Source organism: Rhinoraja longicauda, chromosome 25 (genome assembly GCF_053455715.1).
Source record: "Rhinoraja longicauda isolate Sanriku21f chromosome 25, sRhiLon1.1, whole genome shotgun sequence".
NCBI classification, from domain to species: domain Eukaryota; kingdom Metazoa; phylum Chordata; class Chondrichthyes; order Rajiformes; family Arhynchobatidae; genus Rhinoraja; species Rhinoraja longicauda.
This window is the reverse complement of record NC_135977.1, coordinates 20,037,748-20,052,105: the sequence shown is the minus strand read 5'-3', so window position 1 is coordinate 20,052,105 and position 14,358 is coordinate 20,037,748. Positions and strand designations below refer to the sequence as shown.

General features: G+C 46.4%; 1 protein-coding gene across 1 annotated transcript in view; it reads left to right on the top strand.

Moving 5' to 3' along the window:
* rasal1a (RAS protein activator like 1a (GAP1 like)) overlaps positions 1 to 14,358 on the top strand; it is a 146,683-nt gene that overhangs the window by 80,625 nt on the left and 51,700 nt on the right. Inside the window, 1 exon segment of the mRNA XM_078421548.1 lies at positions 11,831 to 11,984. Coding sequence (XP_078277674.1) covers positions 11,831 to 11,984 — 154 coding nt within the window.

Sequence of the window (14,358 nt, the reverse complement as noted above, 5' to 3'; positions counted from 1 at the left end):
CCAATGCCATACAGTTCTATGTTCATGCATGCTAACCAAGGCACCCCATCTACACTCATCCTATTTGCCTGCGTTTGACCCATCTATATACTAAAACTCTCGTTTGTTTGTTTGTTTGTTCCTGAACTACAGCCAAAACGGTACACAACAGCGTGACAATTTTGGGCCCACCTTACTCACCGTCGTCCCTTTTGGAGCTAATGGATGACGTTTCATTGAAATCGGTGTTATATTTTTAAAGTTATTTACATTTTAAAGTTTAAATCTACTAGGCAGGGGGGAGGGAGGGAGAGAGAATTGAGGGGGATGAAGTGTGGGGGAAGGGAAGGGGGGTGGAGGGGGGAGGGGAGGAGGGAGGGGAGGAGGGAGGGAGAGGGGGTGGAGGGAGGGGAGGTGGAGGGGAGGAGGTGGGAGGGGGGAGAGGTGAGGGGAAGAAGGGGGAGGAGGGGAGAGGGTGCTGCACCAATGCAGGAGAGGTTTGGGCCCAACGGGTCCACTTAGTCTAGTATCCCTCTAAATCTTTCCTATTCAGGTACCTGTCCAAATGTCTTTTAAATGTTGTTATAGTACCTGCCTCAACTACCTCCTGTGGCAGCTCATTCCATATACCCACCACCCTATCTGTGAAAAGATTACATTTAAATATTAAATTTTGTCCCTGATCTAAAAGACCAGGTGCATTCACCCTCTCTGTTCCTCTCATCGTTTTATACAGCCCTATAAGATTATTGGAATGTAAATAGTAACGTGGTGTAGCCTGGATCATTTCCTATGCATTTATCTGTCACTTATATGCCACTCTTTGACAACAAAACCTAATTATTACATAATAATTGAACAGTAAGGATACATGCCCCACTCGGTCATTGGTATTAAAGTAGAGACGGTCGAAAACTTAGAGTTCCTAGGTGCAAATATTTTTAGTTCGCTTTAGTTTGCTCTTGAGATACAATGTAGAAACAGGCCCTTCAGCCCACCGAATCTGTGCCAACCAGCGACTACCCCGTACATTAGCACTAGCCTACATGGTAGGAACAATTTACAATCTTACTGAAGCCAATTAACATACAAACCTGTTCGTCTTTGGGATGTGGGGGGAAATCAGAGCACCTGAAGAAAACCCGCACAGTCACAGGGAGAATGTGCAAACTCCCTACAGACAGCACCCGTAGTCAGGATCGAACTGGGCCATGACATTGTAAGGCAGCAACTCTACCGCTGCACCACTGTGCTGCCCCAACTGGTAATTTGTCCTGGTCCTAGCACGTTGACAACGCAGCCAAGAAAGCACAACAACACCTCTACTTCCTCAGATGTCTCCAATGACTCTACCCACTTTCCTCAGATGCACCGTAGAAAGCATCCCATCGGGTTGCAAAACAACCTGGCTTGGCAACAGCTCCACCCAAGACAGCAAGACATTGCGGAGGGTTGTGAATTTAGCCCAGTCCATCACACAGACCAGACTCCCCACCGTCGACTCCATCTACACTTCATGCTGTTTCGGACAAGGACCAGTCATTCTCCCTTCCCCCTTCTGTTGGGCAGATGATACAAAACCTTGAGTGCACATATCCCTGGATTCACAGTTTCCACCCTGCTGTATTCTGGCAACTGAGCGGTCATCTTGTAAGGTACGGTGTGGACCCAACCTATGTCACGAGGGCCTGGGTTCAATCCTGACCACGGGTGCTGTCTGTACGGAGTTTGTACATTCTCCCTTTGACTGCGTGGCTTTTCTCCGGGTGCTCCGGTTTCCTCCCACACTCTAAACTAAAGATAGACATAAAATGCTGGAGTAACTCGGAGGGACAGGCAGCATCTCTGGAGAAAAGAAATAGGTGACGTTTCAGGTCGAGACCCTTCTTCAGACTGAGAGTCAGGGGAGACGGAAACTGGAGGTATGAAAAGGTACAGAACAAATCAGAGGTGGTAGTGATGGCCAAGGAAAGGTGGAGCCCACAATGGTCCATTGTTGGCTGTGGAAGAGGTGATAATGAAGGGGAAAGAACCATGAAACTAGCAGGACCTAGAAACATAGATACTTAGAAAATAGGTGCAGGAGTAGGCCATTCGGCCCTTTGAGCCAGCACCGCCATTCAATATGATCATGGCTGATCATCAAAAATCAGTACCCCGTTCCTGTTTTTTCCCCATATCCATTGATTCATTTAGAGCTAAATCTAACTCTAGGTGTCAACTAGAATGGGGGAGAGAAGGAGATGTCCTCTCCCCTGACTCTCAGTCTGAAGAAAGGTCCCAACCCCAAACATCGCCTATTCCTTTTCGCAAGAGATGCTGCCTGACACGTTGAGTTATTCCAGTCTATCTTCAGTGTAAACCAACATCAGCAGTTCCTTCCCTCAAAGTATCTCTAAACTAAACTGAATTAAACTAAAATGACTGCTGCTCGATTTATAAAAGGATTGTGAAGTGCATTGTGACGTCCCCTTCTTTTTCAGAGCGGTGCTGTGGACTGGCCAAACATAAGGACCACTGCGCCCCAATCTGCACAGGCGTACGATGCCCGACAGGCAGCGGCAGACCCCCTTAACTGGGTAGGTGCTGACAATAGAAAGCATTAACAGTAAAAACACCCCAACTCTCCCTTTGCAAAACCTTGCGGCTTGGTGCCCCATTCCAAGACTCAAGATTCAAGATTCAATTTAATTGTCACATGTACCAATTAAGGAAATTTGAGTTACCGTACAGCCATACTAAGTAAAAAGCAACAGGACGCACAGCCACATAAAATAAAATTTAACATAAACATCCACCACAGCGGATTCCACATTCCTACACTGTGATGGAAGGTAATAAAGTCCAATCAATTTCCTCTTTGTTCACCTGCGGTTTGGGCTGTTGAACCATCTGCAGTCGCCGCTGCCGACTGTCCGAGGCCCTCGCGTCGGGATGATCGCAACTCCGGCGTCGGGACGGTTGAAACTCTCCGCGGCATGGAGCTCCCGAGTCGGCCTCTTCTTACCAGAGACCGCGGGCTTCACAGTGTTAAAGTCCACAGGCCCCGCGGTTGGAGCTCTCCACAGTCGATCCTCGGCATAGGATCACAGCTCTGATGTTAAAGTCCGCGCCGCGCCCGCGGCTTGAAGCAATGGGCCGGTCTCCAGGAAAGGCCGCACCACTCCACGATATTAGGCCGCAGTGGGGACGGAGATACGACACGGAGAAAAATCACATCTCCGTCGAGGTAAGAGATTGAAAAAAAGTTTTCCCCAATTCCCACCTCCCACCCCCCACATAAAACAAACCAAGAAAAACTAAAACATACTTTCACATATACTTAAAATAATAAAAAAACAATAGAAAGGACAGGCAGACTGCTGGCGAGGCAACCAGTGCTGGTGGCGCCACCCAGTGTTCTATTTATTTTTCTGTCTGCACTGAGCTAGACTGGACTGACCACTGCCTTTGTTCGTGCAGTCGTTGCCCAATTTGTTCCTGGACAGGAAGGGTTTAGAGGGCGATGGGTGACATGGACAAATAGGCAACTTTTCCACTCAGAGGTCAGTCCGCCTCTGCAACGAGCTGCCTGAGGAAGTTCTAGAAGCTGATACAATTATGCCTTTAAGATCATTTGGACTAATATATGGATAGGAAGGCTTTAGAGGGATATGGGCCAAAAAAGGGCAGCACAGTGGCGCAGCGATAGAGTTGCTGCCTTATGGCGCCTGAGACCCTGGTTCGATCCTGACCACGGGTGCTGTCTGTACAGAGTTTGTACGTTCTCCCTGTGACGGTGTGGGCTTTCTCCGGGTGCTCCGGTTTCCTCCCACACTGCAAAGACATAGGTTAATTGGCTTTGGTAAGTTGTAAAAATTGTCCCAAGTGTGGAGAATAGTGCTAGTGGACGGGGTGATTGCTGGTTGGCATAGACTCGGTGGGCCAAATGGCCCGTTTCCACACTAGATCTCTAAAGTGTAAACTCGAAAGTCTAAACGCAGGCAAATGCGACTCGTCCAATGTGCCACCATAGTCGGCATGGACAAGGTGGGACAAAAGGCCTGTTGCCATGCTGTGGAGCTCTATCAATCCATGACTCTGTTTCCAATACGTTTTGTTTCTAATTCAAATATCTAGTGCCCAGGATTTTTATTTGTTTTCTACAGCTTGAGTCATCTCATCTCTTGCTCATTAAATCTACTTTAGCAAACAGAAAACATTGGATATGTGGCCTTTCTATGATCAATTCAATAACCTGGAACTTATCTACGTACTAACTTATACTCTCTGTGTATTTGATTAAACTTCACTCACATTAGACTTTATTTTGGAGATTCAGATACAGTGCAGAAATACGTCCTTCAGCCCATCGAGTCTGCCCCATATACTAGCACTATCCTACACACGAGGGACAATACGTCCTTCAGCCCATCGAGTCTGCCCCATACACTAGCACTATCCTACACACCAGGGACAATACGTCCTTCAGCCCATCGAGTCTGCCCCATACACTAGCACTATCCTACACACCAGGGACAATACGTCCTTCAGCCCATCGAGTCTGCCCCATACACTAGCACTATCCTACACACCAGGGACAATACGTCCTTCAGCCCATCGAGTCTGCCCCATACACTAGCACTATCCTACACACCAGGGACAATACGTCCTTCAGCCCATCGAGTCTGCCCCATACACTAGCACTATCCTACACACCAGGGACAATACGTCCTTCAGCCCATCGAGTCTGCCCCATACACTAGTACTATCCTACACACCAGGGACAATACGTCCTTCAGCCCATCGAGTCTGCCCCATACACTAGCACTATCCTACACACCAGGGACAATACGTCCTTCAGCCCATCGAGTCTGCCCCATACACTAGCACTATCCTACACACCAGGGACAATACGTCCTTCAGCCCATCGAGTCTGCCCCATACACTAGCACTATCCTACACACGAGGGACAATTTTACAATTTTACTGAAGCCAATTAACCTACAATCCTGTATATCTTTGGAGTGTGGGAAGAAACAGGAGCACCCAAAGGAAATCCACGCGGTCACAGAGAGAATGTACAAACTCCGTACATATAATCAGGTTCAAACCTGGGTCTCTGGTGCTGTCAGACAGTATCTCTACCGCTGCGACACCACATTTAAATAATCTGTATTAAGTGGGATAACAGAACTAGTGCGAACAGGCAATTGATAGCCAGCGTGGATTCAGTGGGCCGAAGGGCCTGTTTCCACACTGTATCTTTCAATCAGTCAATCTCTTGCTTCCAAGGCTCATCCTAGCATCACATTCTTCATGCGGCTGACTGACATTGGACCCAGAAGAGACAGTAATTCCTTTATGATATAAAAATTATCGATACATACAATTCAAAGGCATTACTCCATTATAATATTTTGTCCATATTCTTAAAATAATTTTGTACCTAACTTAGCCAACATTTCCCATTAATTTGCAGCAACCAAAATTATAATGAATCTTTGCCTGTCAAAGTGTTGGAGCAGATTTTAGCAATTTAACAGTACTTAACGATTGGATCAGACTTTGGAAAACTTTGGATTAGGTTAGTTTAGAGATACAGCATGGAAACAGGCCCTTCGGCCCACCGAGACCATGCCGACCATCGATCACCCATTCACACTAGTTCCATGTTATCCCACTTTCACATTCACTCCCTACACACTAGGGGCAATTTACAGAGGCCAATTAACCTACAAACCTGCACGTCTTTGGGATGTGGGAGGAAACCGGAGCTCCTGGAAGAAACCCACGTGGTCATAGGGAGAATGTGCAAACTCCGTACAGACAGCACCCGAGGTCAGAATCGAACCTGCATCTCTGGCGCTGTGAGGCAGCAGCTCTAGCCGCTGTGCCACTGCGCCATTTGGTGATACGATGTTTCACAATGAAGGTTTGTTAGCTGGCAATTTTCTGTTAGATGAAGTAAGATTACATAATCAATGTTTTGTTAATTGCGAAGCATTTCAATGTCATCAATTCCTATGACCGCATTGTCGATGTGCAGAACTGCCAAGCTGTGAGTGGATTATTGCATAAGGCCAGAAGATCTCAAATGGAAATCACAAATCACTTCCTTCAATTTCCATTATTTGAACATTTTATGGGCAGTGGATATAAAATAGGATGGTGCTTATAACGAGGGCTTTCGTACAAAGTTAATGCTGTGGTTAAAACCATTGCTTTTTTAATTCTTAACTCAATGAAGTAAAGTGGGTCCATAATTGAAATCAGCAAGAGACCATAAGGAGAGAGAGAGCTGACGGAATGTGCTTCTCGATTTATATGGTAATAAACAACATTTACCCTTGTAAATACAAAAGTGTAATAGGAAGTGAAGTTGCTGCTAAGTGATGAAACAAATTGTAATTTTAAATTCTAAAATATTTCAATACATATTCCAGCGTTATGGGCTTGGTCTTGAACCAAAGGTTTGGTAATTATGATAGCGCATAATAAGAAAGTATGTGTTATATGATTTTTGTGGGAAGGAACTGCAGATGGTGGTTTACACCTAAGATAGACACACCATGCTGAAGTAACTCAGTGGGACAGGCAGCATCTCTGGAGAGAAGGAATGGGTGACGTTTCGGGTCAAGACCCTTCTTCTGACTGAGTCTGAGTCTGAAGAAGGGTCTCGAATCGAAACGTCACCCATTCCTTCTCTCCAGAGATGCTGCCTGTCCCGTTGAGTTACTCCAGCATTTTGTGTCTATCTTTGTTATATGATTTGCTTGGACAACACACAAAGCACTGTATATAGTTATAGAATTATCAAGCTGTGCAGTACAGAAACAGGCCCTTCAGCCCCCCTCCCACCCCCCCCATGGCATCCAAAACTACTCCCATTTGCCAACATCTGGCCTATCCACCGGCGAAACCCTTCCTATCTATAGGAGCCCTTGCCCGGCAGGCGAGGTCACGACCCCTGACCCGTACTGTTGCCGCGCGATGCCTTCTGGAGGGCAAGTGGTGTACTGGAGGCAAGCACTTACTATGGCTGCCAGTACAGCGGGACCGTCTTCGGTCACAGCAGCCATTGAATTGTCGCAGTGTTTTGCCAGAATTCTGCCAGAGACTCTGAAGCCAAAATCGCCACTAAACTTGCAACGCCTCAGTCCCACCCAAAAATCTCTATGAATGGCACCACAAAATTACAGTGCTTAATCACATCAGGCTGCTTAACTTTGTCCCAATAAACTTAATGCAGCTGCAAACCTCACGCTACATACCACAACATGCACACACTGCCTGTTGAACCATGTCAATCTCACCACCCCAGTAGAATCCACAACACTTCCTCATTCTTGCAGGAGACAGGTTTGTGCAATTAGAGGTAGCAAGAACTAATGAACTAATGGAAGAGACCTTCCTGCAGGGCCTGACCCCCATGGAGGATTCAATGTTGGTCATTGTCAGAGGGACATTAGGCAGGGCTGGATGAACATTTGAATTGCCAAGGCATAAAAGACTATAAATGAAGTGCTGTAGATGAGATTAAAATAGCTAGGTTGTTGATGATCGGCAGGACATGATGAACCAAAGTTTGCCTGTTTGCTGCTATATTCCTCTATGATTCTATGAAATGCTACTTGACTGCTGAGTGTTCTCACTATTCTTTATTTTTTGTTTCAAATTCTGTTTTTCTTCTTTTTCCTTTTGGAAATAAAGGCCCATACAGCATTTTAATTTTCTATGTTTTATGCATGAGCACTCTTGTAACTCTTTACAGTTTAGCAGAATGTTAACATTTTTTCTTGATAAATCCGTTTTTGTTTTAATTCTTCGTATCAAAGTAAATAATTCATCTCGTAGCTGAAAATAGACAGGATATATTCCTCAATATTTCTCTCCTTGTGAGGCAGACCTTTTTTTATTCCATTTTTTGTATTTTGTTTGCACCTTTCTGTAAATGACTTATGGAATATGGTTCTCTCTGCTCTGGTGCTGAGCTCAGGTATTTTCTCCATAACCCCCCCCCCAGCAACTACTTTCCTACATTCTCCCTATCCTTTCTCATTGATTGGGTGGACTAATTTGTCCTTGTGTTATTTTGTGCCATTTGTCACAGGGTTCTTTGGGACCTCTTTCTATGGTGAAGATGATATTTAAATTTAAGATGCTCTTTTGATGACAGATGATAAGCCAGATACCAGTTGCAGAACTCACAAATCACTGTTGCTTGGGGCTTGTAATAACAAGGAACTGCAGATGCCGGTTTATACCAGAGAAAGACTCGTACGCCAGAATAATTCAGCAGGTCAGGTAGCATCCCTGAAGAACGTGGATAGGCGACGTTTCGGGTTGGAACCCTTCTTCAGACTGATCTGAAGAAGGGTCCTGGCTCAAAACATCACCTGTCCATGTTCTCCCGGGCTGCTGCCTGACCTGCTGAGTTACTCCAGCACTTTGTGTCTTTCCCTGGGGCTTAATGAAAGAGAGCTTACTTATACTTTACAGGTCCTTTTTCTAGCTTTGGTACACAGGAGACCAATTACAGTGGCTCTGGTTACATTTCAAAAGATACTCCTGCAAAGCCTTTAAGGTTATGGACACCAGTGGTGGGGGGATTTAAATCAGCTCACTTAAATGCCGGAATTGGAAGACAATGGAGACAGGGAGTGCGGCCAGGCTGGATGAAGTTGAGGAGAAAAGGATGGCCAAGGGTTTGGCCTGACAAAATAATACAGCGGAATCACAGCTGGGGAGCAGTGAGAGAGGATGTTGCTGAACTCTCGGTGGAGAGAGGAGGGGAACGTCTTCAAAGTAGACGCACCTTGAGGAGATTTTGCAGTGGAACGGACAAAATGTGTAGGAAAGAAGTGCAGATGCTGGTTTAAATCAAAGGTAGACAAAATGCTGGAGTAACTCAGCGGGGACGTATGTGTTGCGTGTGTGGCGAGTCTCTGCCGGAGGCTTGCTTATCCTCCAGAACGCCTGAGCAACTCCGAGCGTCACGCCCTTTGACCTTATGACCTACCGTGCAAAGGCCCTATCTAATTGTCAAATCTCTTTAATGAATCGTAACTCTCTCTGCGTCTACAGCTCTGGCTGCTCTCTCTAGGTACGGACTACCCTCTGAGTGAAACTGGTGCCCTTGAGACCTCTCGTAAATCTCTCCACTCTCACCTTAAGCCTGTGCCCTCTAGTTTCACAATCATCTGCCCGTGGAAACAGTCTGTAAGTGTTCACTTTATCCATGCCCTTTGTGATCTTTCGCAGATCTCTACAAGGTCACCCCTCAGCCTCTTACGCTCCAAAGCAAAAACTCCCAGCATATCCACCTCTCCCTATCAATCATGTTGCGAGCCCAGGTAACATCCTGGTGAATCTCTTCTGCAGTCTTTCCAACTCATCTTGGACAATAATAAACCAATACCAATTTGTAGGTTTGAGTAAGTGACTATTACATACATGACTGACCTGGGGCAAGGGTGAGCTAGTCCAGTCAGAGCATACGCTGACTACTCCTTGAAACCAAGATCCAATGGTTCAATGGTTCATTATTGCCATGTTTGCACAGCCCAGTGAAATTCTTTTGCACAACTCACAAATGCACTGTCGCCACAAATTAGGCGGCGTTGAAAAAAGAACAGAAAACACAAAGTGTCCAAAGTCCAGCCCACGTGTTGGAAGTCCCGGAGCACCCCTGATTCAAGTGAGCCTAGGTAAGCCCGACCTCACATCCCTCTCCTCACCCGACCGCCCCTGTGTCCCGGTGGCCGTCCCCTGCAGCCGACCTTGAAGGCGCTGAAGGCAATACCCTGGCCCCTCTGCTACCCGCCCACGTCTCGCATCCGTTGCCCCCTACGGCTCCCTCCTCCTTGAATCTCCAGTCTTCGGGGTTCCCAGCTTCCCCCACTGTTGGGGCTTTGTTCTGGGTCGTCCTTGAGCCTTGTTCTCGGCTGTCCTTTGGCCTGCCCGTCTGCTGGACTCAAACCCATTGACTGCAGATTTGTCAGAAAGATTTTCAATCAGTGACCCCCCCCCTCGATCCCTGAGAGAAACATTCATGTGGTAGACATGATAGCGGTTTGGAATGGATGTTTTTTATTCAAGGTCAAATAGAGAATTGAGGGACAAAAAAGCAATGAAAGGAAACTAAATCAGCTAATGGTGTGTTTGGAACTCGACTATACAGAGGATTAATGGGGTGGCATTGTCAGTGGGAGAGCTGCCATTTACCTAATTGTTGAGAAAAAGAGCTTGCTCTCATTTATCACCTTCCTTGCTCCTTAACGTCTTCTGAAGCAAATCCCGACCAGTAGATGAGGGTGTGGGGGTGATGGCCAGACTGAGTTTGAGTTTTTGAGTTTACAATGTAAAGCTTTGGTTGTGTGCTAACCAGTCAGTGGAAAGACTATAACAGGGTTACAATCGAACCCATCCACAGTGTATAGATTCATGGTCAAGGGAATAACATCTAGTGCAAGATAAAGTCCAGTACAGTCCGATCAAAGATAGTCCGAGGCTCTCCAGTGAGGTAGACAGCAACTCAGGACTGCACTCCAGCGGTTGGTAGAATGGTTCAGTTACCTGATAACAGATGGAGGAAATGAGATAAAAGGGTGTCAGATAAGGAGTGAAGAACCAGTGGGAGGGATGTGGGTGGGAGGAGATGGGGTGGGTGGGTGGGTGCAGAATGGTGAGATAAATTGGTGCTTACGGGGGGGGGGGGGGGGGGGGCAGAGGGAAGAGTGAGGGGGTGGGTGGGATTTCACTTAAAATTGGAGAATTCACTGTTCATACCATCGGGGTGTAAGCCACTGAATGGTTTGCTTGGTGAAACAGAAGAGTTTTATGAAGGATTGAAGAGGAAGTGTGAGAGTGGATGGGGATGGGAAAGGTGAGAGTATGATTGAGATGGTTGAAGTGGCACATGAGCTGCGGAAGGCTGACCATTATCCCATGTTCGATGGAAGCACACTCAGAGACCAAGTGACCTCACGGCACTTATTTGATTGTTGCTGCGTGTTTTAGGTCTGGAATCTCTCAAACAGCAAATTGATTCAATGGGTGTAATGTCAACTTCATTAGTCTAAAATGTGACTCTGAATTCAATTTATGTCACACTTTAGCCCTGCAGACACTGGAGATGAAACCAGATGTTGTAACTGCTGTGGCTTTCATAGTCAGTGCAGGAACTACTTATTGCAATATTCCCTCTGATGTATCACAGCTGACAACGTCAAATTGTTGGCTATTTCATTTATCCACAAAAAATCCTACATGCTGTAATAATTTATTGGATTAGCAGTTGCGGTCAGTTTTCTGGATATCTTTAATGTCTTCTCAGTTTTACATACTGGGGAATTGAAATCATTTTACTTTACAGGGGGAGCAAAACACAAAGTGCTGGAGGAATTTAACGGTGGTGCAGTGAACTGAGTGAATGATCCAAAGTGGGCGATAGTGGTAGAGTTGCTGCCATTACAGCGCCAGAGACCCGGGTTCGATCCTGACCGGGGGTGCTTTCTGTACAGAATTTGTATGTTCTCCCTGTGACCACGTGTGTTTTCCCTGGTTCTTCCATAAGCTGGGGTACTGTCCGATTCACTTCTACCCCATTGCGGACAGTGGACTTTGTCTCAGGAACTGATGCGCTATAATGATGATAACTATATTCTACACTCTGGTTCCTCCTCTATACTTTATCTATTATACTTGACTTCGAACTGATTGTGTCTATGAATGTTATATCTGACCTGTTTGGAAAGCATGCAGAACACAGCTTTTCACTGTATCTTGGTACATGTGGCAGTAATAAACCTAAACCAAAACCAAACCTAAACCTAAATGTTTACTGGCAACTCTTTCTAACCTTTCCCAGGTTGAGGATGTCACCCCTCTTACCATGTTGGAGGAGGTTACCACCGTGGAGAGCAGACAAGACATGGCCGTGACACTGGTGAAGATGTTCCTTGGTCAGGGCTTGGTGGTACCTTTTCTTGACCACCTCAACATGAGAGAAGTGAACAGAACAAGTGAGTACTAGATTCAAAGGTGTATCATGACAACCAAATAAACCACTCTGTTTGGCTACAACTACAGCTCCATCACTGATTTTCCAGCACTGGTTCCAGAGCCTTTCTGGATTATATGTTTTGCTGGACCAACAGAGGTCACGGCCTCCGGGGGGCGGGGGGGTGGGGGGGGTGGGGGGGGGGAGGGTCGAACAGTATCGGAACGGTCCGCCTAGACCGCCGAAGGGCCGAGATACCGGCCCGCAAAGTTGGGCTCGGAGGTCGGTTATGGGAACGGATCTGCCAGCTCCGGCTGGGCCAGAGTTCCAGAGCCCCGGCCACAGGCGGCAAATGCGACCCGCCGACTAGCCGCAGAAGTCCCGACGAGGTCGAGATTGGCCGCCTCACCTGGCCTAGGCACCACATTTGGGGGGGGGGGGGAAACTTCCAGAGGGGATTTCAAGTGCACTCTCGTAATTGTGTCCGGATTAAAGGAGGTGCAAAACCACCAGTTGCCGGGGGAAATCGGTGTGGTGTAACAAAGACCTGTGTGGTGTAACAAAGACCTGTGTGGTGTAACAAAGACCTGTGTGGTGTAACAAAGACTTTGTGTTGTGTAACAAAGACCTGTGTGGTGTAACAAAGACTTTGTGTTGTGTAACAAAGACTTTGTCGTTATTTAAAATGTAACAGCGCTGGAAAGCTACTTTTGAGCTACAGTTTGAAAATGTTTGCGTCAAGATTGTTTAATTGTCGTATGTGCCACCAACTGAACAATTAAATTCTTTGTTGCTGCAGCTTAACAGGCCCATAAATCCAAAACACTTAGACAAATGTATAAAAATAATGCAATAAATTAATATTCATATCACTAGGTAACCACGATAGTGCAAAACCGAAGTTTGTGATGCAGAATTATAGTTGCTGAAATTAGTGTTCCGTTTAGTTTAGAGATACAGCGTGGAAACAGGCCCTTCGGCCCACCGAGTCTACGCTGGCCGGCGATCACCCATACACTAGTTCTATCCTCCACACTCGGGACAATTTTCAGAAGCCAATTAACATTGCCTTTGGGATGTGGGAGGAAACCGGAGCACCCGAAGGGAACCCACGTGGTCACTGGGAGAACGAACGGCGGCACAGTGGCATGAGGGTAAAGATGTGGTAGGGGTTGCTGTCTCGCAGTGCCAGAGACCCAGGTTCGACCCTGACCACGGGTGCCGTCTGTACGGAGTTTGGACATTCTCCCTCACCAGGGTTGCAAACAATTCTAACGGACTCCAAAGAAGGAATGAGTTGGCAGTCCTTTCTCCATTAATAATAATAATAATAATAATACATTTTATTTATATAGCGCTTTTCATATACTCAAAGACGCTTTACAGAGATTTTGAGAACATAGGGGAAATGAATAAATAGATAAATAAGTAAATAAATAAATGAACAGAGAAAGGAGACAGAAGGTGAGGTGACCTTCAGTGGTTGAAGGCAGTACTGAACAGGTGAGACTTCAGCGATGTTTTGAATGTGGTGAGTGTGGGGGAGTCTCTAACGGTTTGGGGTAGTGAGTTCCATAGGGTGGGAGCAGCGATGGAGAAAGCCCTGTCCCCCCAGGATCTGAGTTTAGTCCAGATGTGGGGGGATAGGAGATTGGCAGCGGCAGAGGGGAGGGTGCAGGTGGGAGTGTGCCTGTGGAGGAGGTCGGTCAGGTAGGATGGGGCCAGGTTATGGAGGGCTTTGTAGGTTACGAGGAGGATTTTGTACTGGATTCTCTGGGGGATGGGGAGCCAGTGGAGTTTATAAAGGACGGGTGTGATATGGTCACGGATCGAGGTGTGTGTGAGTAGACGGGCAGCGGAGTTTTGAATGTAATGTAGACCTTTCATTTACATTTTGCCAATAAGAATTTATTGAGTGTTTTATTCCCTGCACCTTATAATTCTTAGAAGAAATATTATTCCATGTGGAATTACTTAATCGGTCTTGCAGAGCATTAAGGATTTTTCGCTGATGTGTGTTGCCATCGTTCACTTTACTTTGCTTAAGTATTTGTATCTTGCAATCTTATTAAGCAACATTTGTTTGAGATAAGTCCCTGTTCTCAATCCTAATTCAGTTCAAGATGTATGACATTCTCTTGGTGCTAAGCTTCATTCCACTGGATTTAATTCTGACTGAGTCATCGTGCGCGGGAACAGGCCCTTCGGCCCCAACTTGCCGACGCCAACCAATGTTCTCCAAAGATGCTGCCTGTCCCATAGAGTCAGTCCAGCACTTTGTGTCCTCTAGAGTTCACCACGTTTTGAAATCTCCTTTGTTCATGGGCATTTGAATAGCTGAACCAGGCCGCGATGCAACTAGTCAATATGCTGTCTCCTGTAGACCTGTAGAAGTT